Consider the following 22,809-nt stretch of genomic DNA (forward strand, 5'->3'; position numbering starts at 1 on the left):
AAATCTTTAATCTAAATTCTGAATCAGTCAAACACGTTATAACAATTACAAAATTATAACTACTACACATATTATAGCAATTATAGTTTCGTAACTATTATAATATAATTGTTAAGTGAGCAAGTCAAATCCACATTATAACAGTTATAAAATTATAACTGCTACAATGTGAATGGTAGATGAATATGATTGAATTCGCATTATAATAAATATAAAATCATAACTATCACAACGTAAATATTTTTAAACGAATTGAGTATAAAATGTAATAATTACGAAATCGTAATTACTATAATAATATATGTAGTTGTTATAAAATTATAGTTGGTATAATATGCCCAACATATTTAGAATTTTAATGGGAGATAAAATTAGGAGGATAAAGGGTAAATGTACATGATAACATAATTGAATATAAAAATAAAAAAAAATAAAAAAAGTAAAGTTGAAGGTCCCTTTCATAATTCGGAAAAAATAAACGTCCTGTTGACTTTTGTGTTTTTTAAAAAAAAATGATTTTTTAACAAATATAACAGTTAGTTGTGATTTTCTATTTTTTTTAAAAAAAAAATTAAGTACATTTTATCATCCTTATCGAGTCATCAACCAATCAACAAAAGCTGGAACCATAACCAAGGGCCTTTTTCTTTTTCTAAGTTGGAAAATGTAGCATCGCAACCACCATCATGGTACCATCCTTCGTTGCAGTCGATCCAAATTCCATCGAGACAAAATTGTACTCATTTGGTCATTGAATTTGAAAGCCAACTAGACAAAGACTTTGAAGGACAGACACTGGTGCTAGTTGCTGTGTCTCCAGGTCAGGTCCTCGTCTGACGTTTGAAAAAATTGGCCAGCGTTTGGCAAAATGCCAATCGACCAGGGCCATGGATTTAGGACACTGGTCTGGTCGCTGAGTGGGTCATGTCCTGCCTCCCATTTAAAACAGAGGTTTCGAGATTTCTTCAGACTCAAGCATGACAAAAGAGACAGGCCGGCCAGCCAGAGAGAGAGAGAGAGATAGAGGGCGCGCGATCGCTGTGGTTGATAATGAAATGCCCGAAAGCAACTTTAAGTTGAGTGAGGGTAAGGAACAGATACACCATCTCGTGGACAAGACCTAGTTTTATTCATTCAAATGGACAAACTAGAAACAATAAAGATGGTTAGCATGTTCAATGTACTTATGGACTGATTTGCAATGTGACTTGGACTGACTCAGATCAAGCTCGATCTTGATTCAGCTGATTTGACTCGATCTAAGTGCGGTGTTCGAGTTTAGACCAGATTGCCATCTGAACTTTGACCATTGCCCTGAGTGGAGCAATCATCAAAATCGTAGGTGGGTGGACCTGCTACCTCACTTGGATTCCTATGTTCATACAATAGCACAACTAGCCAAAGTCTTCTTTTACGAGCCAAGCATCGCACGTTGCCCACTCATAGGATCCAATCACCACTCTACAGCTAAATGTGAGCAATCCGGGTCCATTGCATAGCCTTTTAGCTACAGGCCTCGTAGGATTTCACTCGAGTAATCCTGATTCATCTAACGGATAAATCTTCTTCTGCAGCGTCGACAACTGGCCATGTTTTTGAACGGATCTGGTTCCTGGACAAAGGAAGAAAGAACTCGGTAAATATGATATAGAGCATCTCATGCCACCTTGCGAATTCCCATGCACGTCATTCTTCCTCTGCTTTGAGGACTGATTCAGTGATTCCAAGAAAGGAAGTATAGAAAAGATCAAAAGAGGATCGACAGGAGTGCTTGCTGGGGAGCATCTTTTATGCTTTCTTTAATCCTCCCTTTTTCTTTTAATTGGTATTCTTTCTCTCCCACCCAATCCACCATGAGATCTCCATCACCAAATGCCTGTCAGTCCCTCTCAGGGGACCTACGCAGAGGCCTCCCTCAAGGCATGGAAAGCGCAAATCTTGTTTCCATAGTACTGAAAGGGACCCCCATCCTGCACCTTAAAAATAAGTGTGCCCACTAAAACTGGTTGAGATTTCGACACAGCTCCAATCTCCATACAAAGCATTTATTCTCGGTGCCTTGCAGGCAGCGCTATCCCAAGTTCCTAACCGGATGAAAGAAAGCAATTACCAGCTTCCTGCACAAGAAAGACAAGTCAACTGACGGTGAGGGGGCAGGGCAGCCTATTTGTATAGCATTTTCTGGGTTATCTAATCCAGACAGAGACAAAGACAAAGGGATTTGATAAGAGCCTGAACCAACCCCCGAGAAAAAGGGGCAGAAGAAATCTTCTGCACAGGACAACTTGGATCATCTCGGCCTTGTCCGTCCTCATCACCCTCCACCTGCCCATCTATCAGACTCTTCACTAGTTTCTACTTTATTCGGGTGCAGTAGTACACTAGTACTGTGGCAGCAATACGACTAGGTCACTGGGGAGATTTAATAATGTTTGGTGCAAAGGCCAGCCGAAAAAGATAAAGGTCCCTTCTTTGTCATGGTCGACCAAGCCAAATCATAAAAGCAAGCGAACTTTGAAGGCAGCATAACAACAAATTTGTTTTGATGCATCGGGATCGGTTAAATGAATCATGAGCGTTATGCCATTTCGACCAAAGAAACATAAAATATGCATTGTGGACGAGTAATTGCGAGCAGGATAAGGATTGGAATGGCTTGTGAAACGAACAAATCTTGAAAGAAACATGAAATTAAATACTGACCTAGCGTGCGAATCTCCCTTGGTTGGAGCAATTATGGTGCTGCAGGGTCGCGGTCATCTCTACTTCACCACCACGCCCCCACGCCCTCGTTTTGCCTTTCTTCTTCATGGCAATAATGGCGGTTGCAAACTGCAAGTTTTCCCGCCCACTGAGCCCCTGATTGAGTTTTCAATTCATTTGATTAAGTAAATCTAACAGAAAGAAAGAAAAAAAATATCAATTTTGGGGGATTTTCGATGGGAAAGTTGATATTACATCAAAATGTTGAAAGAACATTACATAATTCACAAATGGGTCGACAAAAAGGAGAGATGGCAGAGGAAATAGGAAGCGGAAGGAAGATATTAACAAAGAACAGGCGCCGGAAGGAACTGCCAGAACACCAAAATAAAGAAACCAGAAATGGCAGCAACCGCAGCAGGGGGCGGTTCATCGGCAAACAAAGACTTCCAGGAAATTGTTCACGGTGGCGCCGCAGACCGGACAGGCGGCGGCGCGGGATGCGCAGTCCTTGCAGAGGCAGAGGTGGCGACACGGCAGCGAGAGGATGCAGACGTCCGTCGCGCCGCACGTCGTGCATAATTTCGCACTCCCGGCACCGGCTGCAGGTGCCGCGGCGGTGCAGTCCTCTTCGTAGCAGCAGGAATGCGCGTCGTCTGCTGGGAACATGACGACACGATTGTTAAGGTCGCCGTGGTGCAGAGTTTGTTCCAGGCTCGATTGGAGGTTCCTCACGATGACTTCGCTGTTCTTGGCCATGTTGAACCAGAACTGGTTTTCCTCGGTTATCTGTCGCACCTTCTCCTCTAACTCTTCATTCCGGTGCTTAAGGCTCAGCAACTCGGCTTCCTTCTCCATCAATCGCTTTGCAACTTGCTGCCGTAACACCGACTGAACAGTGCGAGAATGTCTATCGAGCATCTCCACCAATTCGTTCTGCATCCTCTCGTTCTGCAATAGTTACAAGTTAATCATTAGCACTCAGAAACCGCAAACATCGAACAACAAAAAACTAGCAGATCAAAGTACCTGAAAGCAAAGGAATGCATTAATTTCCTGATTCTGTTGAAACAGAACAGCAACGATATCTCGAGCAGAAGACGAGACAGGAGGCAAAGGTAACGCATGACGCCCACTGGTTGAAGTTGTGCCGGACTTCGGCAATCGACTATGAGGAAGAACCCCGGGTACTGCTCCAGGAGCCTTCACCGAGGAGGTATCCGCACTGGGGAAAGGGAAAACCGGCGAAGTTGTCACGTGATTTCGGCCCGACGGCTCCAAATTTCCGCAAACCGAAGCATTGCAGCCGAGATCGCTCCGCCATTCGCCCAACATCGTTGGGTCGATCCAGAATTCTTGCGGCGGTTGCTGCTGCTTGCCTGCATCGTCTAAAACGTAGATACCATCACTGATTGCACAACCCAACAATTCGACCACAGCAGGCGCTCACTCACCGATGCCAAGAATCCCCCCGCGTCGCAGAAGATTTCCAGGATCTTGTTGCGGCATCTGGAGCTCATCCACCCCCCTAAACGAACCAAAAAATGGATTCATCAGAAAGCAGATCCACACAGCGCCACAAACCCCAGATCGAGACACAACAGAGCTCCAAAGAAAGCGCTCCGCGAGCAACAGATCCATTCAAAGCCAAAACCAAAGAAGAAACACCGATCACTCACCGATTCCCAAAATCGGAGGAGAAGCCCACGGCGTGCACCGCCATTGCCGCCCGATCCAAAACCCTCCGCTCTTCGTCCCAAGCCACAGAGCGCACAAGCTGGCGTGACGCTTCAGCCGCTTCCCCCTCTCACCGCCCTCCTATATATAGACCGTGAAACGAACCGAGAATGGAGGTTCCCACGTAGGACAGCTAAGAAAAAAAAAAAAGAAGTCTCTCGGCGTGGGTTAATTCTTTTTTCTTTTTGCCTTTTTTCCTTTATTTGGCCGGTTTCATTGGGTCAAGTAAAGTAAATCCGTAAACCGCAATTGGCATAGCTTTGCCATTTCCGTGTCGGTCTACTTGTCATAGAGTTAAATCGCGGGAATAAACGGTACATCGGCCAAATATGCAGACCGGCCCCTATAATAGAGATAGGGATGTAAATGAATTAAATCATTCCTGAATGATGAATTTGATAAAAATTCATTTAAATTTATTTAATGAGATGATTAAGATAAATAAATCAAGTTGATTAGCTCATGAACATATTAATTAAATTCATGAATTAATTTTTAAATTAAAAGAATAATAATTTTAATATTAAATTTAGATTTTAAATTCTAAAATATATAGATAAATATATTAAATTTATTTATTAGAATAAATTATAAATTTTAATAAAAATATTATAATTTTTTTTGAATATATAATTTATTTTTTAATAAATATTTAAGTTTATAATTTATACACATTAATCTTAGGCTCGATAAAAATTTGAATAATTTAGTAAGATATGAATATATTTATTAAATAAAATTTAAATTTGATTTGATTATAATAAATTAAATTCAAATATTTAAGAGCTCAACTTGACTATTACACTCCTACGTATTAGTATTAGTCCATCTGTGCAGAATTTACACGTGCCACTCTAATTTCCTAATTATTAAAATTGTCAAAACAAAAAACATCTTCTACATTTAAAAAATTAAAAAAAATCTACCATAAATTTTGTTCATCAAAAATATCTTTATTCAAACGTTATCATAGCTATTACCAAACTATAGCAAATAAGATAACTGCTACAACGTCTTTTTAATTCAACTTAATTAAAAATATTATATATAAAAAATTATTTATCAGCTTAGTTCATATTCTTTAAATTCGACAAATTTCAATTTAGAAATAATAAATCATCCTAAATTATTTAATAATTATTTGTTGACTGCCATAATAATTGTGACTCTAAGGAGTATTTTAAAAAGATTATTATTTTAAAATTATTGAGAAGTAAAAATATAAAGGGTTTGGAAATAGAAAAAAAAACTAATATAAAATAAAGTTAGAATGTTTAATAAATAATTATTTTTAAACTTAAATTTTAGTTAGATGAGAATAATATCCGTAAACTATATAAATTAATTTTTTTTAATTATCTAAATATAATTTTAATATACTATTTGTTTATATAATTATTATTATATTTTAAATATTATATCAAAAATATTTTTTCAAAATGAAAATATATATATATATAATTAATAAAAAATGATAAAATTTATATAAATACACAATACATATATATATATATATATATATATATATATATATATATATAAATTCAATAAAAATATAAAATATTATTTAAAAAATAAATATAGTAAAAGTGTGGTAGTAATTATGTAAAATTAAAATTTTATTAAGATAAAAAAAATATAGTAGTAATTATGTAAAATGATAAATTTATTAAGAATATAAATATTAACTTTTAATTTTAGACTATAAATAAATAAAAAAAATAGAAGTAAGAAGAATATCAAATTGTTGTTCCCAACTTTTGAATAAAAGTTACCAAAGCTAAAATAAAATTTGACATTTACATACACTAAAAAATGGTTCTAAATAGCTAGAATACACCGTCAAATACTCCTTGAATGACAGTTGCGCTACAAGGCCAGTTTTTAAGAGATTTTAAACATATTTAATTTATTTAAATCAAATTTAAATAATTCTGATTAAATTGTTTTTAAAATATTTTTTATATGTTTAAATTATAATTATAGTTATTTTGTAGTCCATGAAAAAATGTTTATATTATTTTATTCAAAAGGGAAAAAATTGATAATTTTAATAATTAGTTCGTCCTTTTTATTTTTTTTTATTGGATGAATTATGGAAATTATACAGTGTTTTGATTTATGGTCCTAATAGGTTTCGTTGGGATACAATTAAAGTCGCACGTTAAAAAATATGAAAAAAATTATAAATTTAAAAAGATGTAAGATATGTTCATTAACATTAGCATAAGACATTTTAGGTAGACTCTAAAAGTAAAGCTACGAGGGCTTAGGCCCATGTCATCGTAGAGATATATGAATATTCTTTCGGTCACAATAAATGGTATAAGAGTCATGGTCCATATCAGATGTCATATGAGATAGCGTTGAATGAAGTTGGGGTGGCCCAAGTCAAGGTAATCGGATGTGGATGTTCGCGGGGAAGGCCCAAGACAGATTAGGATGACCGAATACTCACGGGGTGCCCCGGAGTAGGTCAAGATGATCGGATGCAGATGTTTATGGAAAAGACCCAAGGGAGGTCAGGGTAACCGGATACTCTAGGAGGGTTTCTCGAGTCTGTTAGGATGACCAGATACTCACAGGGAGACCTGGAGTCTGTTAGAATGATCGGATGCTCACAGAGATTCCTGAAGCATGTTAGAATGACTAGATGCTTATGGGGAAGGTCTGGAGCATGTCAAAGTGACCGAATACTCGCGGGGATACCTAGAGCAGGTGAGTGTCTTCGGATACTCATAGGGAGGCCCGGAGCAAGTCAGAATCACTGAATGCTCATGGGGAGATCGGGAACAGATCAAAGTGTCTGGATGCTCGCAAAGAGGCCCGGAACAAGTCAAGTGACTGAATGTTCGCTAAGGGGAGGGATCTTGGAACAACTCAGAATGCCCGGATGCTCGCAAAGAGGACTGAAGCAGGTCAGGATGACAAGATGCTCGTAGGGACCTGATGCTCAAGGGGAGACATGAATCAGGTCTAGATGACCGGATGCTCGTAGGAAAGCTCGGAGCATGTCAGGATGACCAGATGCTCGCGGAAAGGTCCGGAGTAGGTCAGGGGTAACCGGATGCAGATGCTTATGGAGAAGGCCCAAGGGGGTCAGGGTAACCTGATGCTCGCGGGGAGACCTAGAGTCTGTTAGGATGACCGGATGCTCACGGGGAGACCTGGAGTCTGTTAGAATGATCAGATGCTCACTGGGAGCCCTGAAGGAAGTTAGAATGACTAGATGCTTATAGGGAAGGCCTGGAGCATGTCAAAGTGACCAGATGCTCGTGGGGATACCTGGAGCAGGTGAGTGTCTTCGGATACTCATGGGGAGGCCCGGAGCAAGTCAGAGTCACTGGATGCTCATAGGGAGACCGGAAACAGATCAAAGTGTCCGGATGCTCGCAGAGAGGCCCGGAGCAGGTCAGGTGACTGAATGTTCGCTGAGGGGAGAAAGCTTGGAACAACTCAGTGTTGGTGCTACTCGAAATTTCTTTCTGTTTCCCCTGTACAAAAATTTGTACAAGCACAGAACTTTTCCTAGCAACTCATGTGCTTTTCAGAAGTTAAACTTGAATTGCAAACAAAACTTAACATTATTAATCCAAGTTCAACCCATGTATTCATCAGAAGTTAAACCATATTATAGAAATTGATTAAATATCTACTTCAAGGATTGACTTTCAGGTTATTGGCGAGACACTCAGCCTTCTTGGGTATGGGATCATCTACCACTTCCTAGTTAAAGCCTTTCAAAGAAATTGAATATTTAAACTCCTTACAGTAAACCATAGGTTAAACTACAGAGCCCTCAATCAAAGCACAAAATCGCTAGCCTCTTGTGTCAGTACTTCAGGATCCATACAAAGGAAAAATAAATTAGTACACAGCGGAAACAATTAACTAGTTATACATTTCTTTGTAGCTTAAAGACCTCTTGATCTTCTGCTGTATTCCTCTCCTCCTCTTGGACGTCGTGTGGGCGACGATCTACCAAGACGCAAAAATCACCCAAGTCCTTCTTTCTTCCAAGACTTTCGAGCACCAAGGGATCAAAGCTAGGAACACCACCTCTTGTTCTTCTATCTTCCTTGCAACCTGCCGGCCACAAGATGGTTGAAGCCTCTTGATGTCACCGACCTTAGGTGAGAAAGTAAGGGGAGAATAAGAATATGAGGGGGACAGCCACAAGGAGAATAGAAGCAGGAATAGAAATTGTGTAGATCATTATTATTTCTAAGGCACCATCTATCATCTTTTATAATCCTTAGTAATGGCTAAAAAGGAAAGATTTTAACAACAATTAAAATCTCTCTTTTAAATTTTCTATTGTGGATGACTACAAAAGGAAAGTTTTAAAATTAAAAATCCCACTTTTAAACATTGTAGATGGCTATAAAAATCCGTGGCTTTTCTCGGACTCGGATCCGGATTCACTCTCGGTATCTGTCTCGTACTCGGAGTCAGTTTCCGCCACAGATGCTAGTACCGGTAGTGCGAGGAAGCTTGCCGGTTCTTCTTCGTTAGTCTCAGATTCGTCTGAAGACTCGAACCATGTTGCCTTCATTATTTGTTTCTTTCTAGCTTCCTCTGTCTTGCTTATACCTGCAACCTGTTGGTGCAACATCCCTCAGGTCAAGGTTGACCTGGTTGACCAAGCTTGAGTCTTGGTTTGGGTTTCGATGTTTGACAATGCAAGGTTGATTGAAGAAGAGTCAAGTAGGTCAAGGATGACCGGATACTTGACTGGGAAGTCCTAACTGGGATGTTAGGCAGAAAGAAAGACCTAGTGAGTGAAGCTAGGCAGGAGGAAAATCCTGGTGAGTGAAGCCAGGTGAAAGACCTAGTGAGTGAAGCTAGGCAATTGGGAAAGTCCTGGTGAGTGAAGCCAGGCAAGAGAAATCCAGATGGGTCAAGGTTGACCAGACATCTAGTGAGAGTCCAAGTAGGTCAAAGGGATTGACCGGATACTTGGCACGAGGAAGAAAAGTCCAAGTAGGTCTTAGGGAGTGACCGGATACTTGGCAAGAAGAGAAAAGTCCAAGTGGGTCAAAGGGATTGACCAGACACTTGGTGAGAGAGTCTTAGCTGGTCAAGGGTGACCGGATGCTAGGTCTTATGTACCAACAAGTCATGGTTGACTAGATGTTGGTTTAGGGGGCTTTGGACTTGGTTTTGGGCAAAAACTAAGATCTGGATTGATCAACCGATTGATCTAGTAGGTTTGGATTGATCCGTGGATCGATCCAGCAGATCTGGATCGATCAGTGGATCGATCCAGAAGATCTGGATCTATCGGCCGATCGATCCGGTGAGTCCCCGCGAACAGAACCCCTCTGGATCGATCGGTGGATCGATCCAGAGGTCCCAATTGATCAGTGGATCGATTGGGACGCTGCTGTTTCGCGCGATAAGCACTGGATCGATCCGTGGATCGATCCAGACGTTTTTCCAGAGCACAGAGGCGCTCTAGATCAATCCGTGGATCGATCCAAAGCCTCCCCGATCGATTGGGAGCATTCCAATCGATCGGGATTCGACCGTTAACGTCGATTTAAGCCGCAGGCGTGCATTTCCTTCGGCATCTCTTCACCGATTCAACTCAGATCTTCACCAGCTCCTCCACAGCTTTTCTCAAGCTCGAGATCGCCAGTTCTTGAAGGTTCTTGGAGGCTCTTCCAAGTCAAGAGGCGGATCAAAGCAAGAAGAAGAAACTAGGGTTAGGGTTTTTGTACTCATTGTAAGCTTGTAAGCTTGTATTTCTTGTATCCCTTCCCTCTCTTCTTGTATTGAGTCTTGTAGGGCTTCTCCGCCCTTGGTAGTTATCATAAAGGAGAGGTTTATTTAGTGGAGGGTGTGTGTGTTGGTGTGGATCCTTGGATTAGTCACCTCTTGTGAGGTGGATACCAAGTAAACCAACCGTGTTAGCGTTGTGTGATTGTTTCTTTGTATTTCCGCTGCACATCTTTGAAGAAAACAAGCACCGCCGAGCACCGAGCGAACGCGACGAGCTATTCACCCCCCCCTCTAGCTACTTTTCGGTCCCAACAAGTGGTATCAGAGCGAGGCCGCTCTTCACCGGAATCATCGCCGGAAGGGTCAAGCATAACAAGAAAAGCTAGAGGGTGAAGAAGTTGGAGCAAATTCTTCAAGTTCAAGACTTTATCAAGCTCAACTTCAAGATGCAATTCCAAGATGGACTTGGATTTGACACAAGGGTGGCTCCACCATACACTTCTACGAGTTTCGATTCTTGGAAATCAAGAATCGAAAATTTTCTTATGATGGAGATAGAGCAATGGTTTGCTCTAATGGAAGGCTTCAAGGCTCCAAGAAATTCAAAGGGTAAAGTTCTCAAGAGGAGCAAGTGGAGCCAAGAGCAAGTCCAAAGGTGCGAGGCCAATGACAAAGTGACCAAGCTCTTGGTCAATTTATTGCCAAGCACCATCCTTTGCAAAATTGGAGAATTTGAAGATGCAAAGGAACTATGGAGCAAATTGGCCAAGCTTCATGAAGAGATTCCCTCCACTGTACAAGAGCAAGAAGAATCCAGAGAGGGTGACTCTTTGGAGCAAGACCAAGAGGAGGACTCCGAGGTTGAGAGATGCTCAACCTCCGAAGAAGAGGAAATCCAAGAAGTTTCATCCTCAAGGGAATGCAACGAATGGAACAAGGAGGGAGCGTACTCCTTGTTTCATATTCAAGATGATGAAGCCTCCACCTCTAGGATTGAGGGGGAGCAATCCTTGGTGACGCCGGATCAAGAAGAAGGAGAAGCTTCTACATCCGGGTCGAGAGAAGAAGAGGAGGAAGAAGCCTCTACCTCCACAAGTCAAGAAAAATCAAATGGAGGAGAATCAAGGTCCGATCTAGAGGAAGCTTCTACCTCCGGATCCAAAGGAAAAGATGTCATCCCTACAAGCAAAGGTATAAATATTTTAATTAATAATAAAAATCATATTATATGCTTTGAATGTAGGGAACATGGGCACTACAAGAGCAAGTGTCCCAACTTGGCCAAGAAGAAGGACCGAGTGGCACAAAAGGGCAAGGAGAAGCCCAAGGAGACCATCCCCGGAACAAAAAGGAGCAAGGAGCACATTGTGTGCTTTTCTTGCAACCAAAAAGGACATTACCGAAGTCAATGCCCCAAGGGGAAGAAGATGGTCAAGGCTCAAGGAGGCATTAGTCAAGGGGGAGCCTCCAAGGTAAAGAAGAAGGTAACATTTATTGAGCCTACCCCTTTACATTATGGTAAAAAACATGATAGTTCTAACTTATATCATTTTAATGCTATTTACCATGAAAATAGAAAGCATGATAGCGTTAAAGAAAAACATATAGCTTTTCATGCTAAAACTACTACACCTAAGGCTAGGAATGTAGGTAAAAGTCTAGGCAAGAACTCTAAGGATTGTAGCTACAAGCCTAGAAACAAAAATGCTCATGAACTTAATGGAAAACCAAAAACTAAGGACTTAGTGATGGAAAATCAAGTCTTGAGGTCAAGACTTGATAAAATGGAAAAGACCCTAAAAAGGATGGAAAATATCCTATTAGGGCAAAATGAGCATAACCTAGGTTTAGGGGTACAAAAGCCATCCAATGGCCATAGAGGTTTGGGATACAAACCAAAGGCTAAGAAGGATGTGCCCTCTTACCATAGAGTTCCATATAGTTAAGGAACAAACCCTAGGTCTAGTGGTCAAGCCAAAAATACTAGGGAAGTCATCCCTAAGAGTATTTTTGTAATAAATGTGACTAAGGCTTCTAAGAAGTCTAAGAAAGTCACAAACAAGGTCACAAGGGAGGCTATCCCTAGAGTTGACCTAGAAAGTGTGACCAAGGCTTCCAAGAAGCCAAATAAGGTCACTAGGAAGGTATCTAGGGAAGTTATCCCTAGTGAATACCTAGAGCATCCAAGGAGCACCAATAGGTGTTGGGTTCCTAGGAGCATCTTCTCTACCCCATAGATGGGTTAGAGAGTGTCAACTCCGATTAGAAGGGTAGTTAACCCAACTTTGAGGAAATTGACACTCAAGGAGCATTTTCAAGGTTTTTGTTAACCTTTGAAAATGAAATGGAACTATTATTTACTCCTTGAAAGAGTAACATGTGTCTATTGGTGGAAAAATTGATTTTATCTTAAAATGGCACAAATTAGAAAAATATAAGAAATACCAAGTTGGGACTTTGGTATTTTCTTAGTGCTACTCTTGTGGAAAAATGAAATATGCCAACATTTGAGGATATGTTTAATTTTTAAGTGGCATAAACAAATCAAGAGAAATAAGAAATGTCAATTTAGGTTTTGACATTTCTTTGAAGCATTTAGGGCAATCTAGGTTTAATGTTTTAAATTAAAACAAGTGGTATCGTTTTAAGTTAAAACAAGTGGTATATTTTGAGTTTAGCTAAGTGATTAAGGATATTTAGATAGGTAATCTAGGTATATTTTATTTATGCTAAACCTTGCCATGATTGTTTGCCCATCATATGCCATGACATCATGTCTATTTTTGAATTCATTGTTTTATTATGAAAAATCCAAAAATACCATGTCATGACATTCATACATCATGTAGTAATAGGATATTTTCTTTTGAAAATTATTTTCTTTTGATGTATGCCATAACATAATCATGCATTAAGTTTAATTCCTTGTAATTAAGGACGAATGACATTTAACAACAATTATTGACAAGTGACATCCTAGGTGGATGTCTAATATCTCTAGAATGCCTAGATAGATATGCATGATCCCTAGATTAGGGCAAAACCAAAATCTCACATCTCACAAGGACTATAAGGTGACTTGTACGTGTTTTAGTGTACAGTAGATACAAGTGAGATGTTAGGAAGATGAACAAAACTCAAGATGTTGATTTAGTGCATTCTTTTGAGTTTTAGGTTCATCAAAACACATAGTTATGTGTTTTCCCATCATTGGGAAAGCTAATGTACAAGTCATGTGCATTATGCCCAAGGAACATGATGGGATATTGGTTTTGAAAATGTTTTTAAAATATTTTTGGAAAACCTTGGTGAAGGCTATCTTTTGATAGTAATCACCATTGAATAGTTAGACACAAACTTGAAGAAAACACTAAAGTTTTTACAAGTTTTCAAGTTTGTGTCAATCTTTGAAAATATGATGTATTTTCATAGAAAGCTATTTTTCCATGATTAAGTATGCCCTAAATAATGTCTACACGAAATTTCATGATTTTTGGATTTTTGTAGAATTTTCTAGGGGTTTCTGAAGTTGACTGAAATGGAATTTCAGCAACTATCAGACTTCGATCGATCCATGGATCGATTGAGGGTCTGAATCGATCCGTGGATCGATTGAAGGCAGAGTCTCACGAACAGAAGCCGTTGGATCGATCGACCGATCGATCCAGTTCTGAATCGATCAGTGGATCGATTCAGAAAGGTTCAATCGATTGGAACCCAACTCCAATCGATCCAAGGTGCTGATTTTAGCTAGGAAGGCCTGATTTCAGCATTTTGAACCTGTTTTAGTCTACGTAACCATTCCAAACCCCTTAATACACATTTGTGTACATAAAAAGGGTGTTTTCGTGTTGAAAACAAGGATGGATTGGTTAAGGAAGGCTAAGTTGAAGTTTAGGTTGAGGTTTGTTTCAAATTTTGAACATTTGAACCTCAAAACTTCTAAATTTGGGTTTCCTAAAGGTTTAGGGATTCCAAGTCATTGTTGGTACAATGACAGAAGTTACCACCATGTCTTTAGGGGGAGGGACTATTTAAAGACATGAAAAATTATTTTTCATGAACCTTGGAAGGTGGTTAACCTTCTTTAAAGAAAATGCTCATGGATGAGCTTTTGAACTTGAAATGGGGAGTGGATATCCTCATTATTTCAAGTGGGAACTCAAGTGGTTAGAAAATGCTCAAGATTGGGTATTTGTCTACATTGAGGGAGAAGTTAAAGATAAATGAAGGGTATGAGACTTTCATTATCGTGTTGATCACAACGAGTGATGTTGTGAACAACGATGAGCAACTCTTCAGGGGGAGAGTCGTCAACAAATGGATTTGTTGATGTGTAACCAAAATTGGGGCATGGATTGATGTGTGCCCAAAGATGGGTTGATGTGTGCCAATAGGGGGAGAATGAAAGGACCTGTGAATGGGTGTAAGTTAGGCTTTCGTTACCTAGAGGGAGTGTGCCCTCTTAGGGGGAGAATGAAGGGCTTAACTTATGTATTCATTACCTAGTGGCATGAAGAAGGTTTAGGCTATGGGATTAGCCTAACTTACATGTGGTATTGTAAGTGATAGTGTTGGTATTGTCAAACATAAAAAAGGGGGAGATTGTTGGTGCAACATCCCTCAGGTCAAGGTTGACCTGGTTGACCAAGCTTGAGTCTTGGTTTGAGTTTCGATGTTTGACAATGCAAGGTTGATTGAAGAAGAGTCAAGTAGGTCAAGGATGACCGGATACTTGACTGGGAAGTCCTAACTGGGATGTTAGGCAGAAAGAAAGACCTAGTGAGTGAAGCTAGGCAGGAGGAAAATCCTGGTGAGTGAAGCCAGGTGAAAGACCTAGTGAGTGAAGCTAGGCAATTGGGAAAGTCCTGGTGAGTGAAGCCAGGCAAGAGAAATCCAGATGGGTCAAGGTTGACTAGACATCTGGTGAGAGTCCAAGTAGGTCAAAGGGATTGACCGGATACTTGGCACGAGGAAGAAAAGTCCAAGTAGGTCTTAGGGAGTGACCGGATACTTGGCAAGAAGAGAAAAGTCCAAGTGGGTCAAAGGGATTGACCAGACACTTGGTGAGAGAGTCCTAGCTGGTCAAGGGTGACCGGATGCTAGGTCTTATGTACCAACAAGTCATGGTTGACTAGATGTTGGTTTAGGGGGCTTTGGACTTAGTTTTGGGCAAAAACCAAGATCTGGATTGATCAGCCGATTGATCTAGTAGGTTTGGATTGATCCGTGGATCGATCCAGCAGATCTGGATTGATCCGTGGATCGATCCAGCAGATCTGGATCGATCCGTGGATCGATCGGCCGATCGATCCGGTGAGTCCCCGCGAACAGAACCCCTCTGGATCGATCGGTGGATCGATCCAGAGGTCCCAATTGATCAGTGGATCGATTGGGACGCTGCTGTTTCGCGCGATAAGCACTGGATCGATCCGTGGATTGATCCAGACATTTTTCCAGAGCACAGAGGCGCTCTGGATCGATCCGTGGATCGATCCAAAGCCTCCCCGATCGATTGGGAGCATTCCAATCGATCGGGATTCGACCGTTAGCGTCGATTTAAGCCGCAGGCGTGCATTTCCTTCGGCATCTCTTCACCGATTCAACTCAGATCTTCACCAGCTCCTCCACAGCTTTTCTCAAGCTCGAGATCGCCAGTTCTTGAAGGTTTTTGGAGGCTCTTCCAAGTCAAGAGGCGGATCAAAGCAAGAAGAAGAAACTAGGGTTAGGGTTTTTGTACTCATTGTAAGCTTGTAAGCTTGTATTTCTTGTATCCCTTCCCTCTCTTCTTGTATTGAGTCTTGTAGGGCTTCTCCGCCCTTGGTAGTTACCATAAAGGAGAGGTTTATTTAGTGGAGGGTGTGTGTGTTGGTGTGAATCCTTGGATTAGTCACCTCTTGTGAGGTGGATACCAAGTAAACCAACCGTGTTAGCGTTGTGTGATTGTCTCTTTGTATTTCCGCTGCACATCTTTGAAGAAACACGCACCGCCGAGCACCGAGCGAACGCGACGAGCTATTCACCCCGCCCTCTAGCTACTTTTCGGTCCCAACACAACCAACGTAATACCTTCCTCGGCCGAAGTAGTATCATACTGTTCATCTAATTTAAATAAATCATCTATTAAATTATGCTTACTTACTTGGCTACCTTCGTGTAACTGAATCAGATTCTCCCATAGCTCCTTGGCGCTTGAGAATGGGTCGGCGTGATTCAGCTCCTTATTCGTTAAGCCGCACTGAAGTGTATACATTGCTTTTGCGTCTGCTTCTACCTTTTTGATAAGGTTCGCGTCCCAGTTCTCGTACGATAGTGGCATGCCGGCTTTGTCAGTTGGTATTTTGAGCCCGGTCTTGGTGATCATCCAGACATCGAACTCAGTTCGTAGGTACGATTCCATTCGGCCTTTCCAGTAGCCGAAGTCTTCATCGGAGAAGAGCGGTGGACGAGTGGTGCTATAGCCTTCTTGGAGAGCCATTGAATCTTGCACGAAAAAGTGAACATAAAATTTGTCCCAGAACTTAATCCTGGATTAGTAGTGTGGTAGAGGGATAGAAATAGAAATTTACGAGTTTCGAGAAAAATAATAAAATATTGTTAAAAAATATTAAGAAAATATTATTTCAAATTTTGCCAAATTCGATATTTTATCAATACTAATAAACCGTGAAAAGATGAAAATGAATTTTTCGAAAATAATTTTGGAGGGAAAAAATGAAAGGCGTAAGGTTTTATTTTTATCCTAAAAGAGCGAAAAAGCGACGAAAAAAATGATCAAATGGTAGTTGTACCAATTCAGAGCAACCCCGCTCTGATACCAATTGTTGGATCGAGAAGCGCTAGAGGAGGGTGAATAGCGCTCGTGGCTATTTCGTTCGATTCGTAAAACTATCGGAGTTAAAACACGCAGTGGAATAAAGAAAAACAAACAGAAAGAACACAAGGATTTACTTCGTTCGGAGCCTAGATCGACTCCTACTCGAAGGTCCGCGATCCTTGATCGCTTTCCGTGGGCAACAACTATAAGCTCGATAAGGTTTACAAGTATAACAATTTACAGCTTAATTTAAACCAGAAATCTTATACCGACAACAATGGATGAAAAAGCGAAGCTCCAGGTCGTCGGTGTCAAGTCGTAGCACTTCCGGGTCGTTGATTTAGCAGCACGCAGCAAGAGGATCGCTTGGAATCAGTTATACTGAGCTGCTGGTCGAAACCCTCTTATAAAGGGTGTTCAAGGCGCCTTGAAAGTCATCCAAGGCGCCTCCATGCTGGCCAAGTCACACGCTGAGATAGGGCTGAACTGGTCGAACCTTATCAGGTTCAATGCGCCTTTATGCTTCCTCAAGGCGCCTTCATCCTCCAGTCCAAGGCGCCTTGAGCTCCCTTCAAGGCGCCTCCAAGCCTGCTTCGCACCCGAGGCGCCTCCAAGCTCCATGGAGGCGCCTCGGACACTGTTTATCCGAGGCTTAACCTTGTTCTTTCATACCTGCAAGACATGTTAGATCCAAAACACAAACATATCCTGCAACACAAAAGTTAGCACATATAATATCATAAATATGAAGTTTGACAGTCATCGGACTGTCCGGGTCTGACTTTGGGTCGACCCGACGCCTACTGTTCCCTCTACGGGAAACGCGTCCTCACCTATTCCACTCAGGAGATTTACCTGTTGCCAGTGCGATCCTCTAGATCGACTGGACTTTTGCTAGGTGCTCGATGCTTCCGGACTTTCTGCTGGACTTCCGCTTCCCGGCTGGTCCAGTCTTTCACCTGGTTCACGACACCAGGACTTTCCACCTAGGGTTACCCCCCCTAGGACTTTTGCCTGAAGCACTCGACCCACCAAGACTTTTCGCATAGGGCTACCACCCCCTATGACCTAGGGTTACCACCCCCTAGGGTTTTTACCTTGTCTAACCACAGTTAGGTCTTTTCCTGAAACATTTAACAGACTTGTTAGATCACAACACACCTTAACTTTGAATCCTTTGCCATTATCAAAACTCAGGTTTGATTGTCGGATGCTTCCCACACCAACAAGTCCACCTACAGGATTTACATGACAATCCTTATGAGCTTCTCAAGGGGACATTATCATCCTAATAAATAGGACATAATTTCCTTCTATAATTAACAACATACCATATAAATAATATTATTTTCCAATTTATCGGACCTATTGATTTAACGAATAAATCTCACCTTTTAATAAATTAAAGAAATAAATACTAAGTATATGTGTTTGTTATTATATCAGGATTAAAAATACACACATCCATAATAACAGAATTCTGTTATTTTATACAGTCAGTATAAAAGGAACAACCTCAAATGGTCCTGCTCTATCCACACATAGTGTACTAGTGTAATTTTATAGTCAAGATAAATTAGTACCAAATTACACTACAACCATTCCAATGGTTTACCCCAATCCATCTTGGTTGTGAGTTTCTATTTATAATTTATAAGGAACTGATAACATGATCTTGTGTGTGACACCATAGACCATGTTATCTACAATATAAATTAAATGGACCACTGCATTTAACTAAATGCAGACATTTGACCAATGTGATTCTCATTTCAAAATAAATATTTATACAAAAAGCTAGGCTTTTAGTATACATTCTAACACTCTGAATGATCGGATGCTCACATAGAGGCCCGAAGCAGGTCAGGGTGACAAGATGCTAATAGGGACCTGATGCTCAAGGGGAGAGCTGAATCAGGTCTAGATGACCGGATGCTCGTAGGAAAGCTCGGAGCATGTCAGGATGACTAGATGCTCGCGGAGAGGCCCTGAATAGGTCAGGGGTAACCAGATGCTTACGTTGAGGCCCAAAGTAGGTCAGGGTAATTGAATGCTCATGGGGAGACCCGGAACAAGTCAAGGTGATTGAATGCTCACAAGGAGGCTCAAAGAAGGTCAAGGTGACCAGATGTAGATGGTTGCGAGGAGGCCCAGAGCAAGTTAAGAGTGACCGGATGTTTGCGAGGAGGCCCGGAATAGGTAAAGAGTGACCAGATGCTTGCAGGGGAAGGCCTGGAGTAAGTCAGGATAACCGGATACTCACGGAGAGACCCAAAAAAGGTCAGGATGGCTGATTACTTGCGAATAGACCCGGAGCAGGTCAAAAGTGATTGAATACAATGTCTACTGGAAGGCCTAGAGCATAGTAGGGTGACTAGATACGAATACTCGTAGGGAGACCTAGAGTAAGTCAGGGTGACCGGATACTTGCGGAAGTCCGAATCAAGTCAAGGTGACCGGATGCTTGCGGGAAGTCTCGGACCATGAGAGTAATGATGGTACTTCGTTTGAGGGAAGGATTATTGGGACATAATCAAAGTTTTACATTGAAAAAATATTAAAAAGATCATGGATTTAAAAAAAATGTAAGATATTTTTATTGATATGAGATATTTTAAATAAAGTGAACCCACTAAATTTGTCATTAGTATTTTTTTATTTTTTATAAGCTTGATATTCAATTCTTACCCTCCGATTAATCCTACCTTCTCTCGATGACCACATTAAGGTGATAGCGGTGCCGAAGTGCGGTTGGATTCCATGTGCCAAATGGCATATTTTCTCCTGCTTCGGCTCTATTGTTTAGGTTGGGGGCCATGCATCATGGGCAGCTGCTTAATGTATCTAAACCAATAATCCACACAGGAAATAGACGATAATCGCAAACATCAATATTAGCAGTGGAGTAGCCTTATGCTGTGATGGTAAAAACATGGATTGATTTCTTAAGCAATATTGAATTAAAAGAAATACTATATATCGAAATAAAATCATACGATGTTTTTCAAGATCTAGTTATCTATCATCTTGTAAGGTTAAAATTGAAATTGAATGCAATGGAAAACGAATAGTTGATTTGAATTAATCGCTAAAGTCATTATTTATCACTTGTTACCGGAAGATCTGACAATGTAGTGGAAGTCTCTTGAAGGGATCGGGTTGCAACTGGATTTCTTCTTGTTTAGAATATAATTAAAATTATATATTGAGAAGATATGAAAAAAATCATACAACTAAAAATGATATAAAATATTTTTATTGGTATGAGATTTATCCCATCAAATAGTGATCATCCACCATAAAAATTAAATACCTGGATGTTATCTCTTATAAGTTTATACTTTGTAAATGAAAAAAAAATGACTTTGGGAGTTTGACTCAGGGTTGGGTGGCTGGCGAGGAGAGTGTGAGCTCATTGCTAAATGATTGATAGGCTTGAACATATGACTAGGGAGGCTAACAGGCTCACAATTGATGGGCTCATGGCCGATTGGGTTTACATACGGAGAAAAAAATGATGAAGAAGAAAAGAATCATACTATACTATATATTAATTAAAGATAAAATATCAATGATATGGTTGGTATTCGACCGTTCTACGTTACCAAGATGTACATCCCGAGCTAATTTGGTCATCTTGTCGAGTAATTATTAAGGGTATAAATGAATCAAGTCGCTTATGATTTATTCAAAATTTGATTCAATAAAAGTTCGTTTGAGCTCGTTTAATGAGACTCATTAAGATAAACAAGTCAAGTTCAAGCTTCACAATATTCGGCTTGTTAACTCGTGAACATATTCGTTAAGCTCATGAAACAACTTTTAAATAAAATAATAATAATTTTGATATTGAATTTATAGATTTTACACTCTACTTATTATAATTAAATATATAGATAAATATATTAAATTTATTTATTAAAAAAAATATAAATTTTAATAAGAATATTATAATTTTCTTTAAATATATAATTTAATTTTTAATGAATACTAATGTGATCGTGCAACCCATGCAATAGTGACGCTAGAGAATCCCAGCAATAAACTACTGTAATGAGCTTCCTTATGAAAAAAAATAATTTTAATCTAATATTATACTTGTCTTAGTAAAAAAAAAACTAAGAAAAGTATATTTTTTTAACATTATCGGCCTAAAATATTTATAGAAGTTGTTTTGATTATAATGTTGTCAATTCTAAGATATGGGACTAAAGAGAATTATATTTTTTTATATAAAACAACCAGAGAAAATTAATGATGAAAAAAATTCATAATAATACGTTGTAACTGAGTCTTGAACTCTAGATCACTAATTATTTCGCTTGTGGAATTACTAATAAACCTTGGAATTATTTTTAGTGTGAATAGAAAAAAGGACATTAACGTAAATGCATTTTAGGCTTCACCAAAGTTAGTTAGTAAAGGGGGAGAATTTTAATAAAATAGTAAGATTTAAATTTATAATTTATGTTTATTAAATTCGTTTAGGCTCAATAAAAGTCTGAATAAGCTCGTGAGTTATAAATATATTCATTAAATAAAACGCAGCTGAGTTCAATTATAAATGAGTCAAATTCAAATATTCAAGTGTTTGACTCAACTCGACTTGACTTGATTACACCCCTAATAATTATTATATATTTAGGTTACACTTGACGACTGAATCAAATCGAGCTAAAGTGATTTCCCGACTTGCTAACTTGCCGAGCTAGTCTAACCTCCCGCCGATTTCTTGACCTGCTAAGCTACTTGACCTCCAGCCGACTTCTTGACTTGGAGTCGGTCTGACCTATTGACCTTTGACTTACCGTTAGTTTGACCTTCAATGAAACCTATGTAGTGTTGGACCCCGTGGTAGTTTTGATGTGATCAACCAAGTTAGTTAGGTCCTGCGTTTTGTCTGAACCCTGTGTCTGAGTGTGCAGAAATTTAGGAGCACAGGAAGTCGAGCGGAAGACGCAGCTAGCGAGAAGGACGGCACGGGAAGGGAGCCGACGGGCTCGGTGCGTCCGAAGGACGAGAGAGCTGCAAAAGAGTACTCCGGTGGAGCGAGAAGAACGTGCGCGACGTTAGAGGGACGAGAAGTCGGACGAAAACCTGCTCGAGGAGAAGGCCGGGAATTGGGTTCGGGTGAGCCCTATTCCGGTAGGCCGAAATCACCCAAGAAGCCGAGCCAGAAACAAGTCAATTGGAAGTTGACTTATCAATGGTTCGGTCGACCGAACTCCTTGATCGGTCGACCGAACCCTTCTTTATCCGAAGCCAGCTGTTGGTGACACGTCAGAAGCCACGTCAAGCAGCCAACCGTTGGGGAGCTGATCGGTCGACCGAACCGAAGTCTATCCAGAGACCAAGTCGAGCAAACTGATCGGGCCAACTCAGCAGAAGACCGTTGGCAGATCGGTCGACCGAACAAAAGGATCGGTCGACCGAACCCAAGCTCGATCCACATAGACTGCACCTGGACGCGAAGCTATGCAGGTACAGCAGGTTCGGTCGACCGAACCTGGGGATCGGTCGACCGATCCCTCTCGAGTCAAACTTGATCCTGAAGGATCAGGTGAACTGATAAGCTCGAGTACCCCTATATAAAGAGGGTCTCGGGTAGCTCTTTAAGATATCGAAAACAGTGAACAAATACGAACAATCTTGAAATACAACTCCTGTACTCTCATTTCCTAAGCAACAGTTCTGTGCTCTTCAAGTGTAAAAGGTTACTCCGCCTTCAGAGAAGGAGACTTCTTCTAGTGCACTCTTTTACTGTCTTGGATTAACAACCTTCTTGGTTGTAACCAAGTAAATAGCTGCGTCTTATATTTCTGTTTATG

At 40.3% G+C, this 22,809-nt stretch overlaps 1 protein-coding gene across 2 annotated transcripts; it reads right to left on the reverse strand.

Moving 5' to 3' along the window:
• Window positions 1-2,908: 2,908 nt before the first annotated feature.
• Window positions 2,909-4,521, reverse strand: LOC122049165 (BOI-related E3 ubiquitin-protein ligase 1-like). 2 transcript variants are annotated; one of them, XM_042610598.1, is made up of 4 exons: window positions 4,383-4,521; window positions 4,158-4,231; window positions 3,733-4,082; window positions 2,909-3,654 (listed from the first exon to the last, which is right to left on the reverse strand). In XM_042610598.1, exons 1-4 carry the CDS (start codon window positions 4,424-4,426, stop codon window positions 3,133-3,135), a joined length of 990 nt encoding a protein of 329 aa, XP_042466532.1. In that variant the 5' UTR covers window positions 4,427-4,521; the 3' UTR covers window positions 2,909-3,132. The 2 variants fall into 2 exon arrangements, with proteins under 2 accessions (XP_042466532.1, XP_042466531.1); XM_042610597.1 differs by having other exon boundaries at window positions 3,733-4,091.
• Window positions 4,522-22,809: the final 18,288 nt, after the last annotated feature.

Source organism: Zingiber officinale, chromosome 2B (assembly GCF_018446385.1).
Source record: "Zingiber officinale cultivar Zhangliang chromosome 2B, Zo_v1.1, whole genome shotgun sequence".
Lineage (NCBI taxonomy): Eukaryota > Viridiplantae > Streptophyta > Magnoliopsida > Zingiberales > Zingiberaceae > Zingiber > Zingiber officinale.

What these genes read in the sequence shown, in the direction of transcription:
- LOC122049165 (XM_042610597.1), bottom strand. Translation starts at nt 4,426, where the DNA reads ATGGCGGTGCACGCCGTGGGCTTCTCCTCCGATTTTGGGAATCG. An exon ending in CGGGGGGATTCTTGGCATCG is followed by an intron (nt 4,092 to 4,157) that starts GTGAGTGAGCGC and finishes TCTACGTTTTAG; the next exon opens with ACGATGCAGGCAAGCAGCAG. An exon ending in ATGCATTCCTTTGCTTTCAG is followed by an intron (nt 3,655 to 3,732) that starts GTACTTTGATCT and finishes TAACTATTGCAG; the next exon opens with AACGAGAGGATGCAGAACGA.